The 18,364-nt window shown below is 41.2% G+C and overlaps 1 protein-coding gene across 8 annotated transcripts in view; it reads right to left on the bottom strand.

Annotated features, from left to right (window-relative positions):
* HIPK3 (homeodomain interacting protein kinase 3) overlaps positions 1 to 18,364 on the bottom strand; it is a 71,869-nt gene that overhangs the window by 35,814 nt on the left and 17,691 nt on the right. For 7 of the 8 annotated variants that reach the window (XM_064715671.1, XM_064715668.1, XM_064715673.1 and 4 more), the window contains exon 2: positions 16,907 to 17,996. In XM_064715671.1, coding sequence (XP_064571741.1) covers positions 16,907 to 17,994 — 1,088 coding nt within the window. In that variant the 5' untranslated portion in view covers positions 17,995 to 17,996. Of the gene's footprint in view, positions 1 to 16,906; positions 17,997 to 18,364 lie in introns of those variants that run through there. The other variant, XM_064715674.1, reaches the window with a different exon arrangement.

Genomic DNA, 18,364 nt, shown 5'->3' with positions numbered 1-18,364 from the left:
AGCATGGTAAACTACCAGGAACACCAACAAACCAACCTAACAAGCATCATCAGACTTCATCTGCCAAGGTCAGGGGGAGAGGGTGTTCCATTTTCAGGGATTATAGTTTCAGCAGCAGAAAAAGAAAAAAAAAAAATCAAGCCTACCAAATTGAAGAGGACTACCAAAAATAGTTTTGTTCTGGAGAATAAGCACATACCTCACTGTGTTGTGTATTTCTTATGCCCCACTGGTGCCAGTTATACCCACTGAAATGAGAGACAAGTGAAATCATAGTGGTTTTTGTTTCACTATTCAGCACAGAAAACAAAACTATGTTAAAAATCTACTGAGAGATTAAAGTTCCACCAGGGGTTAACTGCAGGAACTCGTCATGCATTTCACTGGCTCTTCTTCCTCCTAGGGGATTCCATCACCAAACCTCCAGAGGGGGAAGAGGATCCAGGGGGATCTCTGGGGTGAAAACTGACCCCTGGGAACGCCCACTAACCAGGTAAAGCAGGCTTCATAAACCCCTCCAAATCATCAGTGTGTCCCAATGCAAGCTTGCTATGATTTAGAGCTGTTGTATAAACACAAGCTTCATTACAATTGTCATACATTTGGTATTTTCTAAACATAAACAGGAACAGGCAAAAACTAGCTGATGAAGTCAGTGCCTACACGTATCAACACAGCTTTAGATAAGAATGTTCTGAAATAAATAGCATCCTAAGCTTCTGCATGTGCCACTGCTTCAATAAGAAGTTATTGCTGTGTCATAACTGTGTCAAAAAAAGGAATCATAAAAATATCGAGGCAATGTTTACAAGTTGCATGATTACTTTAAAGGTAATTATTTAGCTAGAACACATGACTCTTATTTCCCTATGAAAGGCTCTCTACTTAACTGGATTAACACACTATTGATAGCTAAATTCCACTGCCAGAGGCTACTGTCAAGTCATCATTTCCAGAACAAACCTATAAGCTATTTTCTTTATCCTGTGTGCAACTATTACACCAAGCTCATCATGAATTTGTTCCCAAAGTGCTCTAAAAAAAAACTGCTGCAAAGAACATTCAAGAGATGCATGACACAGGATTACCTGTTCTAATGAAATTAGACCATACATCAGTCACAGGTTGGAAGGCTAAATATGTTTAGCAGCCAATCAAGAACCTAACATCTGATTTTTAACATTGGTGAGGTTTTTTTTAGTTTAAAGATGATTCAATTTTGATGCTGTGAAAATTGACTACTGCCTGGAACTCAACTCTCAGATGTTTTCAAGGGAAAGCAAATCCAGCTCTGCATTCTCAGCAAATCCTCCTCACGAAAATGTTTACATTTTTTTTTCTCATCAAAAGCAACCCGCAGATATGTACACTCACTTCTCCACCCATTTCTTAGCACACACAATACACAGGTTTTACACAGAGATGTGAGATAGGAAAGAACAGAAATAACCTTCTCCATGATAACCTTTCCTGCACAAAGTTGCATTCAGGGTAATGCCACTGGCACAGAATGGGGCACATTTTCCATTCACCTCTGCAGAGCCCTCACCCTCACATTGCTGTGGGATGCTATCACAGAGGTAAACAAGGAAAAGGAACTTCTGACCTCTCTGCTTTCATGGAATCATCAAGAACAATGCCAATACAAGCAGAACACTCATTTTTTCAAATCTCATTTCCATTTGCAGCGTCTAACTGAAATCGGAAAGAAACTGAAAGAAAAAACCCTGCAAGCGGCGTCATCATTTGTTACTACTGTACTTCACATCAAGGGAATTTATTTTAAAGTTGTTAGGCTTAGCAACAGGAACAAAAACAATAAAAAAACCTAACTGGTTCCAAACTGGGGAATTTTGAAGTCTAACTTCCTTCCTTCCTCGTCTCCCAGCACCACTCTGTGTTTCCTGATGTTGATAATGCCGGGTGGGAGACAGAGCACAGGCCCCCTAATAGAGGGCCCCAAAACCCCCCAGAAGGGCCAAAGGGGAATAAGCACAAAGGTTAAAGGACACAGGGAACACAATCCAAAGAAAACATGTTTGTTACATGGACAGGCCGATGTGCTGGCTGCACAAAGGACTGGGAAAGCAAGTTCCAGTTTCCCCATTCTGCACTGGCAAAAATGCTACACACTGTACAGACACAGGGAAATGCTGCTTGGGAAATGTCACCCATCCTTCCTACACCATTCCCCCTGTTTTCCCGGGCTCTCGGCTGCCTCAGCAACATCAGCAGCCACTGATCACACTTCAAAGCACTGGTCACTCATGCAATAAAAATTGCCTGTTGCACCACACAGCAGCTCCCCATCAGGACCTTTTCACACAACAAATACAGAACCTATTTCATAAAACAGAACTGGACCGGCCAGAAGTGTAGTATGTCATTAACTAAAACTAAAAAAAAAAAAACAAGGAAGAGAAAAGAAGCAGCAAAATCTACCTTTAAGGTGATACAGAGGCTGGACCCCGATTGCATCTTTGAGTTGACATTCTTCACTAAGTTATTAGAGACAGCCCTCTGCCTCATCCCATCTTTTACAGAATGGGTTGTGTTTGATACAGGAAAAATAATGAGACTGAGCATAGGAAGATTCCCCCTTTACAGGGGAAATTATATTGTACTGACACCTAGGTCTACTTGAGGTACATTTGTTGATCACAGACATGTGTGTGATTATTTTTATTATTTTAAAATGTATCAAAAACATTACCCCTAAGCATAAAGTTGTCAATTATGCAAATTATTCAAATCAGGTTTCAAAGCACAACAAATTTTTTGCATTTTTCTTAGATAAGCCACATCTGAGTCCAATAAAGCAAAAAAGACAATAGCTAATGAAAAAGGAAAAACAAATAAGAAACTTAGTCTGATTATAAATGGAAAGCACAAAAATTAAAATATTTTCTTTAAAATCCAGTTTAAATTAAAAGCTAAGTTTGACAAAAAATAAAAAGGCTGTGTTAAACCACATCATAAATTAACACCTAGAGTATTAATCCCTTTCAGCTACCAGCTCTCTAGTAAAATGTAACAGCTCATTCAATGTTAAAAAAAAAAATGGAATAACTGATTACAAGAGATTTTAGAGAGGAAAAAAAGCTATTTTGACTTGCAAAAGAAAATATTGTTAATTGCACACAGTCCCCTTGCAGTGACTCCCAGGCCTGCGCACGCTGAAATTCCAGCCTGGAGCCGCCAGGAGCGTGGGAAGGGTCCCATTGCGTAAGATGTTATTAAGGCAGCAAAGCCTGCCTGCTTAACTGCAGATACTTAAACACTCTAAATAATTACACAGATTAGCCAGGCACAGTGCTGCCGACCTGCAGCAGCAGGGAGCTGCTCCTGCTCAGCCTCTCCAGGTGCATTGGGACGGAGCTGGGAGATGCTGAGCCCTGGGTGTTTCACAGCAGGCACAACAGGACTGGCCTCCACTCCTGCTAGACCCACACCATCCCAAGTGCTGGAAGAATTCCCCAAGCACAGAACTAATTGTGCTCTATCAACAAGGTCAATGTGACTCCCACTGAATTTAATTTACAGGCATAAAGTACTTTTCCTTCCTGCTCAAGCTGCTGCAGTTACAGGATAGTGCTTAGGAGAAATATGTGAGGAATCCCACATTCCAATATTTCAGATGTCAAGCATCGAAGCGTAGTTTAGAACAATCTGGGCTAATTTTAATTTTTCATCTATTTACTCAGAGGCTCAGACCTACAGAAGTTTGGCACAAGATACTACATACTAGTTAAAGCAAGCAAGACGTTATAAAGTATTTGTTTCTTCACAGGATGGCTAAAAACCCAACCAAAGGAGACCTAAGAGAAGAAAAATTAAATACAGCAGTACACTGCTCTGAGGAGGCAATCCTTGAAGTACAGGTGTATACACTAGAGTGATCTCTGAGCACGCACTCCCTTCCCATTCCCCAATACATTTTTTGGGTGGGGATGTATTTTGCTTTTGGGGGTTTGTGGTTTTTTGTTTGGTTGGTTTGGTTGCTGGGTGGAGGGCTTTTTGTTTGTATGTATGGCTGCTTTCTCTTATTTTTTTGGTTTTTAAAATAAAGTTCCCTGCTCTATCTGCAGAGTTTTTGTTCCTCTTGCAGTGGCAGTGCCATGAGAAGCAGGAGTTGAGCAATGAGCTGGAGAGAGAACCAAGAACACAGGCTCTTAGTCAACGTCAGGAAACTATTTCCACTCCACAAGTCAGGAAGCCTCTCGCACTTGTGCCACATTCTGCTGAAGAAGAGAATCTGCTGTCATGCCACACAAATGTAAACAGACCTATCAGCAACCACTGCACTTAATTACACTTCTCTGTTGCTGCTTCTTCAAATTTGCACTACTGCTCTCCCCAGACAGCAATGAACAACCCTCAATCTCTGCTTTGTTTTCTATAGCACACAAAGGCACCACATGTTATTGAGTTAGTCCAGAGCTATGCACACAGTGACTTGCCAAATAGCTACTGCAAAACAGCAAGGACAACCACCAACTCCTTCCTTTTCACCCTGCAGGAGTCACTTTGAATCCTCTCTCTACTCTGCAGCTGCTGTCTGTACCTCTGGCACCTTGGGGATTTTCATCTCCTGTCAGATTTGGGTTGAAGTACTCAAAGGTTCAGTGGTACTGGGACAAAGGCACACTTTATGCACATTCATCAGACAAAAAAAGCTCAGAGGTCAGCTCTCAAGCTTTTCCAAAAATCCCCACTAGATTACACCCACCCAGCAAACATCCCATTTCTTACTGCAGGAGTTTCTTGCAGTACCCATTTCAGAAGTGCCACCTCCAACAAGTTGATCACAGTCTATTTTCAAAAAAGGGGCTCTTGCTTGTTCTCACAGTTCAACCAAATTAAAGGTGCAGCATAAACAGAGACATTTCAGAAATTTATCTGTAACTAGTCTCTCACGAAAAACTCAAAACATTTGAAAATCTTTAAGAGGAGCTAAATGGACATTGTCTCATGCAGAAGAAAAATTCAGCTACATCACTGTAACTTAAAAACTGCAGAATGAATCCACTCCAATGACTGCCATTAAATCACTCATACTTTTTGATTTGCTAAAACCCACTGACCTGTGTGCTGCCTTTCACCTCAAAGCACGTAAATCACATGCTTGACAAAATGTTAAGTTTGTCTCACAAAGGAAAGAGCTCTCTCTTAAAGCACAGCCACAAGAAAAAAATGGGAAAAATATTTGAAAATATCTTTCTAACCTTAGAAAGCAAAGCCAAAATCAAAGCACAACAGCACAGAGAAATTAGTTGTTACATCCAATTTCATACATATTTAAAATGCAGCTCATGACCAAGAAGGACTGAGAGCATGCATGTGTGCAATACTCAGTGGTGGGATGTACAAATAAACCATGTAAAGCAGCTTTCTGCCACACTTCAGCAACCACAAATGAACACAGCAGCTTTCCAAGAGGTGCACATTTTGTCACACAGTCTCTGGCTCCCCTGAGCACCCTCAGCCTGGCCCCCACCATCAGAAACACATGGAAACCCAAAACAAAGGCCATGCCAAAACTAGGAAATCGCAGCTCTCCTGTGTCTGGAGAGAGAACAGCACTAATTATAAAGTGATTAACTTCTATTAGACTTTTTATTGTGTCAGTAAAGGAGAGGGAGGGGCTGAGGGTGCTGTTACGAATTTGGCATTCCACATCCATGTAACACCACCTTTGAAATGATGACATTGATGCAGATTCTGTATCTTGGGGGAATATGACCTCTACACATTGGTTAACAACCTGATAGAAGGGGTATTTCACTGGCAGTATTTCATACAGGCCTGCAGGAGAGAATCAGTGGTCTCACATAAGCTCAGTCCTCTGGATACACAGAGAATGAAAATGCTGAAGTGTTAAGAAATACCTGCAGAACAGGAAACCACGTATGGGCATGATCTCCACCCAATTAAATATTACACTAAGTTTGGGGGTTTCTCTATGAGGATTTTTGAAGGAGTTTTGAGTGAGGTAGAAACAGGACTTCTGAGTTTTTAGATGGTGCAGTTTATTTTCTTATCTTCTGCATAGGCAGGAAGGGTGAGTTCAGCTCACACCTTCACTGCATGGCTCAGAAGGCCACAACACCCTCAGTTACAAGAAATTTTAAGGAGTTATTGACCAATAAAACACTGCCAACAAGGGTATTTATGGTTTTGACCCAATCCTTCAATATTTCATCTTATGGACCCATGTTACAGTGTGAGCTTTCTTAGCAATCATGTTATGACACACAAACCTACAGTGCTGCATTCTAAACGCCTTATTTACCTCTGTAACCACTCCTATTTTAAACTAAAACTCTAAACTTTCCTCCACTTAATGTATCTCTACTTCAAACTATAAATTCACATTCTCACTTCTAACACCTAAGTTTAGAAGCCTTTTCCATGGTCTCAAATCAAATCCTGTGTTTAATCCTAAACTTTGGCTTACAAGCCCAAAGTTGTAAGAATTCCTTGCATTTCAAGTTCCAACATTTCTCTTTTAATTTTATATCAGATAGCTCTATGTTAGACCAGAGTCAGTGGGGAGTCATTTGATGGTATTTGTACACAGTCTAACGATTCTAGGGACAGACACATGAAGAAAAGGTGCTTTATATATGTAGATACTTAATAACCATAACCTCAGAAGAAGTGGTGTGTAGAGAGATTAAATGGAACAAAATTAGTGCTAATTTGTCTTTGGCAATCCTGAAGTTGCTCTTTCAGGAAGGCAACTACATGGCTACAAATTGAATATCCCAAATGACACATGGCACCATTCCACCAGCAACCAGCCCTGTGGGACAGTCATTCTGCAGGCAGGGTGGAGTGCTGGGGCACTAATGACACAAGCTCATTCCTAATTATCCTGCTATGTAATACCCTGCAGGGTTGCAGGGTTTTTCCCTTGTTAAATATCAGTTCGTTTCCTAACTTTTTTTTTTTTTTGGTAGGCTTTTAGCAGCTTAACAACTGCTGTCTATATTAAACACTACATCAAATAGGAAAATTACATAAAGCAAGAAAACACTAGGGATGTGAATGGTGTTGGTCAGGTCACTGTTAACTCAGTGAGAGAAGATTCCCAGTTCATGGCAGGGCCAAGAGACCAGTTAAAAACCAGCAGAAATAAAGCTGAGAATCAGTGAAGCACTCCACATTTTTAGTGTCTCTCAGCATAGTCAGACATCAACTGCAGAGCTGTCCCAGCTCCTCTGTGTGCTTTCCATTTAACAATACTTTCTTACTGGAAATTGTTGAAGTAATTCAAGGCTATATGAAAACCAAAGCAGTCAGCAGCCACACCATATAATTTACAAATTACATCCTCCTGTTCTGCTTCCCAGCTCTTGTTACCAAAAATGCTGAGGCCCTTTGCTCTACTCCTAGCTACTTTTCCAGGGAGGTGAAGTGTCCAAAATCAGCTGCATCTCCACACAGTGCTGGTCCAGAGAAAAGCAACAAAGCTGGTGAAGGAGCTGGAACATAAATCCTATGAGGAGCAGCTGAGGGAGCTGGGAGGGTTTAGCCTGGAGAAGAGGTGCAGGGGAGACATTGTATTCTTTGTATTCTTTAAGAATACTTCAAGATATTTCAACAAAATATGTGTAGACACAAAGCATAATTTATATTTTAAAACACAACTAGATCTTGGTTGGATAGCAAGCAGTGAAAGAGTGAGGAAATCAGGAGCTCAAAAATTTAAACATGAACTAGGGTTCAAAAAAAAGGCACCAAGAACAACATCCAAATACTATTAGTGTAAATATGCTGGCTTTTGGCAGCATATCTTTTTGGCAAGTATCAAGTGCCAGTACTGATCTACGACCTACAGCACACCCTAACAGTTTTTCAGTTGATAAAACAACAGTAATATGCAGTTTAAAAGCTTCATATAGTGCTGTATTTATACAAAAGCCTTGTACATAAGTGAAGTGGTGCCTGCAGTTTTTCAAAGAAGCCATGACTTGAACATGTTTGAAAGTTATCAGGGAATTAAGTTTTATCGAGAGAATGTAACAAAAATAATGGTAAAATCTGTTTCACTTCAATTCCTGGAATCAATTTGGGGCAATTAAAATACATTTTAAATTCACACTAATTTTGAATCTTCAGCATTTAAAAAGGTTTTGTGCATTGCACTTGAAACAAAGTGTACTCTTGTGAAAGATTTCATTGTGTGCTTTTAACATTTTGAATACCTAAAGATTCACTACAAGGGTAAGACCCTATCATTCTCAAAAGCATCCAAGAAAGCATTCAAATACTAATGAAAATTCAACAGTGCAATTCTGAAAAAAGTTAATCACATAAAGAGATGATATTTTGTGAGAGACTGCTGTGCTGTCCTGGGACAACTGAAACATCCTTGGTATTTACAAAGGGGGGAAATGTTCCTAAGGTAACATCATAGTCTCAAAATGCAACTGCTTGAAAATCTTATCTGTGAAATGCTTTTGGCTTGTTTCTCCCAGCCCTCTAATCCCATTTCACTTGTTAGAAGCTGTTTTAACAGCCAAATAAAAAGAAAAAAAAAAACCTTGAAAACATTCGCTGGTACTGTAGGATCAAGAATTTTCAAATATACAGTGTAAAATTTAACAGTCCAGACATATTCATACTAACTTGAATTCTACTTAATTGCATCCCAAACACTTATTTTTATCCTAGACACCAATACCACTTTCCAATCAGTGCCTGAATTCACAAAAGGTCTCTTCTCTTGTCAGTGTTTTGGTTTTAAATCCCCTGGTATTTTTATTGCTGGTTTTGGTCTGACTCCACGTGAGTGTAAAACATGCTCACACATCCATCTGCACTTGCTCAAGCTGCTTGATTTTCCAGTTAACAGACTTCCAACACATCTGCTCCATCCTCGTCACTCCTGGAGGAAGCCATGGATGCAGAAGGAGCCTCCACCCACAGAACACCTCTCCCCTATAGCCAAGGATGCCAGGTGGAGGAGCAGAGCCTTGGCTTTCCACCACCTTGATTCACATCTAGTCCTACCTGCTCCTACACCAGCAAAGTCATATTCTCACAGGAGCCCCACAGTGGGAGCCATTTGTCACAATATTTACAAATATTGGCATTTACAAATGGCAGCACTGCAGCTACCACTGATATTTTTCTGCAAGTGAGATATCTGATATAGCCACGCTCACGTACGAGGAACAGATCTTTGGGACTTAAATATCAGTGCAGTGAAAAAAAAAAGGATCACATTTCAGTAGATCTATTTTCATGTGTGAAAAATAAAAGCTGCTTCCCAAAACTTTAGCCGTGGCAAACAGGTCTATCATTCAAGCTCAGCAGAAATTAAATATAGCAAGAACCAAGAGCTCTTTTGCCTTGAAAATCATGAAAGAATTTCCCTTCTGTTAAACTGAAGCAACCTAAAGACTAAGAGAACCCTTATCTTAACTCTGATTCACATTGCTGCTCCAGCCATCATAATTAACTTGAAATCTGGGCTGACATTACTAGAATCTCCAGCAGGTACATGGTACCTTCAAATGCTCCATGTGTTATCCCAGGTTATGTTACTCAGAAAATCTCTAGCTCAGGAAAAAACCCGACATGAAGGCTGGATGGCATTTCATCCACTCCCATCCTCGTGATTCTCCTATGGATCTTCAGAGAAGATTAAAAAAAAAAAAAAACCACTTGCAAAATAACAGCAACCCTGACACTCTTTTCTACAGAATTACAAAAAAAAAAAAAAATCCCAAACATGAAACCAAAAAACCACACCATTACCAAAAAATCTACTCTCATTTTCTGCTTCTATGAACAGAGAATAATAAGGTATTAGAGACCACGTTATGTTGACTAGAAAATAATGAGAGAATTGAAAATGCATTTGTTATCAAACAGCTACATAAAAATGAAGTTATGATGAGTTAAGATTGCCACTCCTGGATGATACTCGTAATGGCTTTTGTTTGGCCCTATTAATCATGAAGTTTAAAACGGGAATTCAATAAAACAATTAATGAACAGTATGCAAAAAGTACAAACAAAGTCTTGCCAAATCAATAAAACAATTTGTTCACAGACACAAGCCACAAGGGCTTATCTTGACATTAAGTTCCGTTTGCTCCGATAAGGAAATAAACCAGCAGCCGCAGCTCTGCGACTTTAAAGAGGGGGGGGGAAAAAAACTGAGAAGTGTCCCAATTCACTTGTAACAGCAATTCCTTACATTATCAGGACTCTCTTATATATACCCCTGACTGCAAGCGTGCTCACAGCAGAGCAGCTGACTTTGAACAGGCTGACCTTGAGCAAGCCAACGACCTCAGCAGCATGTACTTCTGGCTTATTTCACTGCAGCAGCGAAACAGCCTCACCATCTATAGAAGTCTACCGTTCCTGGCCACCACCCCTGACTATTTTAAGATATCCCAATACACTTCAGTGATGCACAGTTCAAAGTGATAGAATAACATCTGCTAGCATGTTGAAGTGGAAGTTGTTTACAGAGGCATTTTTAGCTTGTTCTCGCACTACGCTTCCCAAACTGACAGAAAAATCAATTGTTTAACAGGGCTTTGCTTCTCATTTAAACTTATCAACCCCAAAATTTAATAAACACTGAGCAAGAATTCTAGGCATTGCAAAAGGAGAAAAAACCCCGAGACACCCCACTCTAGATAAAGCCCATTTAGAAGCTTCAAGTATGCAACAGCAATGGGTGAACTTGAAAAGGCAGTTGCTTCCCGAGATGTCAGTTTTGCACAGCTTCTCCCCTTGCTCACTGCTTTCAAGAAAAGCTGTATTAAGAGATATGTTTATTTGTATGTAGGTTTTTCACTGCTGTTTGAAACATACAGAAGTTGTATGCTGATCCGACATTAGGGGAAGATAATCGTCTGCTGGGATGCAACGGTTGTGTCACTGAGCCATAATAACCCATCCTGCTGACAAGCCCAACCTACAGAGAGAAAACATTCAATCTCCAAATCCCACTCCAGGGAGAGGCACTGTCACTCTGTGTTCCCAGGAGTCCCTGGAGTGACAAGGACCAAGTTACAAAGGCCAGGGAGAAAACAAGCCTCTCTGGGAATTCATGGCCATGAGAATATTTTTTTCTAATTTTGAAGGAATGCATGTAAGAAAGGAGAACAAGAAGTCAAGTACATTGCATAAAGTTGAGGGGAGAAAAAACCAGCATAAGCTGAGGGTGGTTTATTCTGAAACTTAGCATGAAGCTGAAAAAGTAATAAATAAAAAGCTGTCCTGCTGCAACGGCCTCAGAGCACGCACAGAGCCCTTGCTGAGCCCAGCTCAGGGGTAGTAATTAAACCACACAGCTCAACTACTTTATTCTCCTTCCAAAACCCTTTAAAACAGAAGGGCCCCTATCAGACCAAATCACTCTTTGAGCTGCAGCAGAACTGACTGGGCAAGTGAAAACAGCGTCGTGACCACAGAACACAATTATTATCACTTTTCCTCTGTCCTCTCTGATCTTCATGGGAGAGGAGGGTAAGAGAAGGAGAGGGGAAAAGCCTGCTCTCAGCCACCAGGAACACATCCAACAGCGATTTTTCCATCTCTCTGAGCTCCATTGCAACACTATTGACATTTGGCATTTTGTCTGGAACGAGTCTGTTGATTAGGCACTACCCTTAGTTGGAAGGCTGGAGGGAGAATATCACTGTCCAGCTCTGGAATGGGTGACTGCACTGAGTGCACCTACTCACATCACTTGCTTTTCCTTATGAGTGCACTGCTGAATACCCAGGATCGTATTTTACTGCTGTCACCAGCGGAACAGAAAAACATTTCTGAGCTACGAGCATCTCTTACTAACCAGACACCTTCCATTCTGCCACACCACTGCAGCTGCCCAGCAGCCCATGGGGTCCAGCTGGTGCCCAGTTTAATCTGGACATCATTTATATTGCTTCCCACTCGCTTTGTTTTCCCAATGAATCTGGCTATGCTAAACAACAGTTTGCCTGCAGATCCCTGGATGCCTAAAGGAACATACTTTGGATGGGAGACCAAGGGCTTATGATGCCTCAGGTTTCAGCTTTTATATTTTCCACATTCTGTGCTGCTTTAGAGTGTGGGCCTGGGATTCACATTCAGGGATGGTGAGCTCTGTGCACAGAGCAGGGAGACAAAACAATTCCTGCTCCAGCTGGGCACCAAGGACAAATGATCCCAATCTCAGCCCCAGAGCACAAACCCCGTGGGCTGCAGAGAGAAAAACAAGCAGGGTGGGAGTGCCTGGGCTAAAGCTGGAATGGGACAATGAACTGCAAGGTGCAAATGGAGCAGAACTGATCCCAGGGAGAGAGCCCGGGAGCGCTCCTGCATTTTGGGGCCATTTTGGTTCATCTTGGGTGCAGCCCTGGCTGGGCTCTGGTGCTGCCCAAGGTGGATCCATGGAGGAGATGCTTTGAATCAATCCCTGCTTTATTCTGTAGCTCTGCCCAGCCTCTGCTCTAGGGCAGCCTGCACAAGGCATCATTTATCCTCAAAACACATTTTCAGTCAAGCTTCCAGCTGCACTCTACCAGCCATATAATCTGACACAGCACAAAGGTGATGATGTTTTCCTTGGAGACAGGAGGTGAAATAACCATGGAGGCAGCCGCAGGCGCTGGGGCTGAGCCACTGCTGAGCTCCTTTTGGGGGCTGTGCTGCAGGATCCTGCAATGAAGTAGCACACTCAATGGCTACTGTCAGATCCACAGTGTTACAGGGATTTGATGAATGATGAGTTTGGTAAGGTTTACTGAAGACTCAATTTTCAAATCCCCTTAGGAAGGGAACCCAAATTAAATCAATATGAAGGTGAGTCCCCTTGGAAAAAAAAAAACTGAGCAGTAATTCCCTGAAGAGTTCCCGCTGAGTGCCATACACTGAGAGGGCCACTGCTTCCCATGGCAACAGAAAGGAAGGAAGGAAAGTAACCTGGCTCTCTGAAGCAGATGGGCAGCACCACCTTGACCATTTCCCTCTTGAAGGCTACTGCTAATTGCAGACAGCCATTCTGAAGCCTCTCCTCTCGTACTGCTTTCCCAGATGCATCTCACCTCAAGAAAGAGCCAAAACAAGGAAAAATGACCTCCAGAGAGAAGCACCATGCCCTGGGAGAACTTTCTGCCTTGCCAGATGAGTACAAGAGACCAGACTTAGAAACAGATGCTTTGATTCTCCTCCTCCTCCACAGCCTGCACTGCTTTCCATTTGGGATGCAACACTCCCCTTCTCATGATTTGGGGCACAGTTGACCAAAAGGAGAGCGACACACTGCTCATACCATTTCCATAAATGACAAAAGCTTCATCACCTACGCTGCATGTAAGGGTATTTTCTTTTGAAAATGTACACACTGCTTAGTTATTTACCTCCTTAGATCACTCATAAAAGGTCAGCAGTCTTAATGTGTGAGGCCAGAAGCAGAAAAGGGCTTCAAATACCAGATCTCTCTAGTCCACAGCTATTAAAATCCAGACCAGCATAAAAAGAGCATGTAAGCACAGACACTGCCTTTCAGGGAAAGAGCATTGAGAATAACATCTGATCTTTAAAACAAATAAAAAATCATCTCTGACTTCAGACAGCGAATTGTAGCTAGTATTTATTCATATCCATACTCAACAATTTCTAGCAATACAACAAACAGGAGCTTCCAAAAGGTAACAAAATGTCAAATCTATTTTTCATACTTCTTTTAACCATTTTCTTATTTTCTCTTTGCTTGTCAAAGCTGAAACAGAAACAGGAAAACATCAAGTCATTATTACTCCATACAGTCTGTGTCCATTTTTCTGCTTGCATATATCCTTTTAAAATCCAGTTAGTCTCGCGTGTTTAGGAGCTCTCCTCATACAAAAGTACCCTGATATTTCCAACAGTCACCATTAGGTCACCTCTCCTGCTGCTATAGGCAAGGTAAGCCAGCCCATTATCCATTCACCTGGCTACATAATGTTCCCCTCTTTAAGTCCTAATCCTCTTATTACTCATTTTTCCAACTCATTACTCACTTCCTCTTACAGATGCAAAATAGTGACACTAGAATTCAAAATAAACAGCCTATTTTATTTATATAGGCTGTATATAAACAAAATAGGATTATTTATTTAATCCTGGACATTGGGGCATTCTCCATTCTCATGATCATTAGTTCACTCTGATCCCAGGAACAAAAAAACACAAGTAATGATCAGATCAGGGGAGAAAACACAAAATAAAACCAAAAAGCACCATCAACAAACAACCTTTTCTCTTTACTCAGTTTTGTAAAACTTGTTTTGACATGTCACAGTCAAACAGGTCAAACCTGCACTATCACTCCCAGGCTCTTCTAATACAAAAAGCATTTAAGTACAGTTATATTTTATGTATAACTGCTCCTTATTTGATTGACCAAAAGCACAACCTCTCTTAAAACAAATGACATCTCAAAACAAGATATTCTCTGAAGGCCCTTCAAATTCTTCTGTAAGACTATTCAATTCAAATTTCCCCAGTTTCATCTATTTTAAAAGCTTTTAAAAGATTTTTTAAAATCAAATCCCTATTTTCTGCTATTATTTGCACTAGTCTGGTGCTTCCAATGGAACAAAAAGAAATTTTGAGGAACTGCCAGTCTACACAAAGTTAGTTTGAATCACACAACTGGTAGAGAACTACACATCCATGATGAAATCCAGCATGTTGAAAACCTGTTCAGAAGTAAAAACTTCTGTTGAAAGTAATTTTGAAGTATAGTTGTTTGGTGGTTTGTTTTTTTTCAAAATTATCTCAATCAATATTTAGATATTAAAAAAAAAAAATTAAGTAAATGGACCCTAACCATTTTTCTTCTTTTTATTTTCAAACATTTCTGACTTATATGCTACTTTATAGAAGAATTATAAAACTATACAAAACAAAGAATATGATCTACTGAAACCTGAATATTAACAAAGCACTTAAGCATAACTTAATAATTAGGAAATTTTAGGTGCACACACCATATGAGCCCATATCATTCAACAGCATTGAGGCAAGACAAGTATATGCACACACAAACCTTATCTTATTCTTGGGGGATGATATATTTGAATAAATACCCACAGGGAACTCCACTAAGTCACATTTGAGTGTAATGCAAGCATCCAAAATGCCAAGGAGTTGCACGTTGATCCTGCCAGCAATGGACCTGCCCAAACCCTCAAGTGTGCCAGAATTCTACTGAGAGCTGCAAAGCAACATCAAGCCAAGTAAAACACAACTACAGCTACTGCATTTTTATGTAGGGAACTAAAAAAAACAACAATATCTTGCCTATTGAGGCATCTGAACCAGAAAAAAAAAATGCTGAAAGGAGTGAGTTGAGGCTGAAGTTCTCCAATAGGACCACCCAGCCCGGCTGTCCACAGTCTCCCCTCTGTTCTTGGGCAGAAAGGAGTGAAAAATGGCAATAGTTCACAATAATCTGTAATTGTTTCAATAAATAAAAAAGCCAAAATAAGTAGGGAAACATTCTCAGACCCTGGAGTATCTGCTGGATTCTGATTCTGCACAGACAGCTCAAGGTGAGACCTTTGCACTTGTCCAGAGCCTCTCAGAACTTCTGCCATCCTTGCAAACCTGGCCTGATTTGTCCTGAGGCCCAAAACCAGAGTATCTTTTGATTTTACACAAAAATTCATCACAGCTTTTACCCCAAAATGAACTCCCAACTTACTTAACTTTTCATTCCCTCTCACATATATTTTTGTATAACGTGAACATGCATCAATCCATAACATTTCCCAATTTAGTTTTCTGTTGATGAACTTCATGAAGTTTTTAAATCCTCTGCTGCAGTTTGCAATTAAGTAATAGAGAGTGCAGGTGATGAATTAGAATATTTTATGTGAGCACTGTACATGAAGCGTTCTTGTTTACAAGCTACAGTCAAAAAATAGATTCCTCTGGCATGAACTCCAATCACTAATTTCATCAAGCCTAGAATTGCAGTGCACAAGTTTTGCTTTCCAGCATGAATAGCTGTAAAATATTTAAAATTTTCTTCCAAGTACTCATTGTCCTAGTTTACTAGCTTCTTACTCAATCAGCAGATGGGCAATACACAGCACATACTACTGCCAGTGATGCAAAGCAGAACTGAAAGATCTTCAATCAAGACAAGTTTAGCTCATAAGGAAAACAAAAGGACTAAATATTGGTAATTTTTAAATGCCAGGCAGACTGGGTAACTATTCAAAGAAAGCTTTAAAAAAATAACCAAACAAAGAATTGAAAACATACTCCCACTTTCAGGCAAAAGTAAAATGCAATGATATACCAAAATCACTTTGAACACCCTTCTGGTATCACCCTAAACATTTAAGCATCCTATCACTCCCTAACTCCAGAAGTTTACTGAACTCCACAGCTGCTGAAGGCACTCAGACAGAATGGAGTTTCTAAGAACTAGGGAAAATATTTACAAGTGCTGGAGAAAAACAGAGGCATTTACATAATCTTTGGCAACAGGATATAGAAACATGGCACTTCTAGGACACTGTCCAGCTGCTTACAGGAAAAAAAATCCATCATGTTAGGAAGGCTGGAAAGACATCCCAAACAAGCAAGTAAAAGATAATTTTTTTTCTTTTCCTTTTCAACAGTCTCAGAGGTCTCAAAATAGCAGTAAGTGATGGCTTCAGAGAACAACACAAAACATACTTCCAGGAAAAAGACAAGACTATAAAAACATTCAAAGCAAGTATTCACATTCAAAATGGCAACCAACTACAGAACTCTCACATTCCTAGACGGTTTTATCTTTTCCAAACCATTACTAGTTACCTGGAGGAGCAATTATTTAAGCCACTGACTTTAAGAAATGCTAAAACCTTGTTCCCTAACAGGTAAAAAACTCAAAGCAGAAGACACCTACCTGTAATACCGAGATTGTAAATAAGTTGAACAAATAGTCTTTGATACATGGCTGGCAGACCCAAAGTCTATGACTTTGACCCGGTAAGGCTGCCGAACAGGATCCACCAACATAATGTTCTCTGGTTTGAGGTCAGCATGGATTAAACCCAGACTTTTGAGTTTTTTCAGTGCAGTGGCCACCTGTTGCAGAATAGGCCTTATTACTTTCAGTTGCAGAGGGCTGAATTTGTTTTGTTTCAGGAAGTCGTACAAGTTCTGTTCCAACATCTCAAAAACCAGACAGGTGTGGTTACGATGCTGAAAGCATTCGTAGGCTCTCACAAAGTTAAACTCATCAGCATTCTCAGTGCTCAGCCTCGCTAAGATGCTCACTTCTATCTGCCCTTGGCGCACGTACGAAGGGTGATTCTTCAAGATTTTGATTGCCACGATCTCGTTCGTCCCCCTTTTCCAGCACTTGACCACTTGCCCAAAGGTCCCTCGTCCCAGGAAGTCGAGAACCTCGTAGGTGTTTTTCACGGAGCACAGCACCTCGTGCTGCACCAGCTGGTAATCCCCGTCGCCGCCGGTGCCGCCCTGCTTGGAGGCGGCGGCCGTGGCCACCACCGTCACCGGGTTGGCCACGCCGCTCTGCAGCATGGCCGGCAGGATGGACAGCTCGTCAACGATCTGCATGGCGCTGCTCTGGTTCTCCAGCTCCTCGCTCTTACGCTTCAGCCCGCATCGCTGGGCTCCCTCCAGGAGATCCCCGCGGCTTCCCTGCGTCCCGGCCGCCTCCGGCTGCGGCTGCTGCGCCCACGCTGCCAACGCTTTTGTAGCACCTGCGGTATTTTTTAAAGCAACGGCATTTGACTGCAACCAAAAGCTCTGTCCTCGAGGTCTATCAAATGGGTTTTTAGTCTGAAAGAAAGTACTAACCCTGTGGGGAGAAATTCCAAAGTTTTTACCATTCACATAGATTTGCGGGTAGGTTCTTTCGTGGTACACGCAACTGCTTGGTTCTAGTTTGAGTTTCTTCACACTACAAAAGGCACTTGACTGGGTTTGATAAACATATGGTGGATAGACCAAGACTTGTGAGGCCATACCTACAGGGGGAGAGGAAAAGAAAAAAACAAGTGAAAATTGTGCGCATTCCCAAGCTTTCCAGCAGCTGCTACTTCTAAAAGAAAAATCAGGACACAATTATGTTCTCCAAATGAGCTGGTCTAAAGTTGTTTTATATTTAGTTTCTTCTGGCAGAACAAGGCCCTCACGCTTTGCCAGTGCCCACAGGAGGACTTTAGCAGCAGCAGGTTCCTGCAGTTAAGTGCTTGAGCTGGTTGCACAGGACTGAGACAGGCTGCAGCACAGCGCTGCATGGCATTTTTCAAACAGGGGTCCTACCTTTGTGCTGTTAAATTCAACTTTCATTTAAAACCTCCCACCACTTCTACACACAAAAGTAGCACAGTGC

The sequence above is a fragment of the Zonotrichia leucophrys genome, chromosome 5, assembly GCF_028769735.1.
Source record: "Zonotrichia leucophrys gambelii isolate GWCS_2022_RI chromosome 5, RI_Zleu_2.0, whole genome shotgun sequence".
Classification (NCBI taxonomy): Eukaryota; Metazoa; Chordata; class Aves; order Passeriformes; family Passerellidae; genus Zonotrichia; species Zonotrichia leucophrys.
This window is presented reverse-complemented; position numbering and strand designations above follow the sequence as displayed.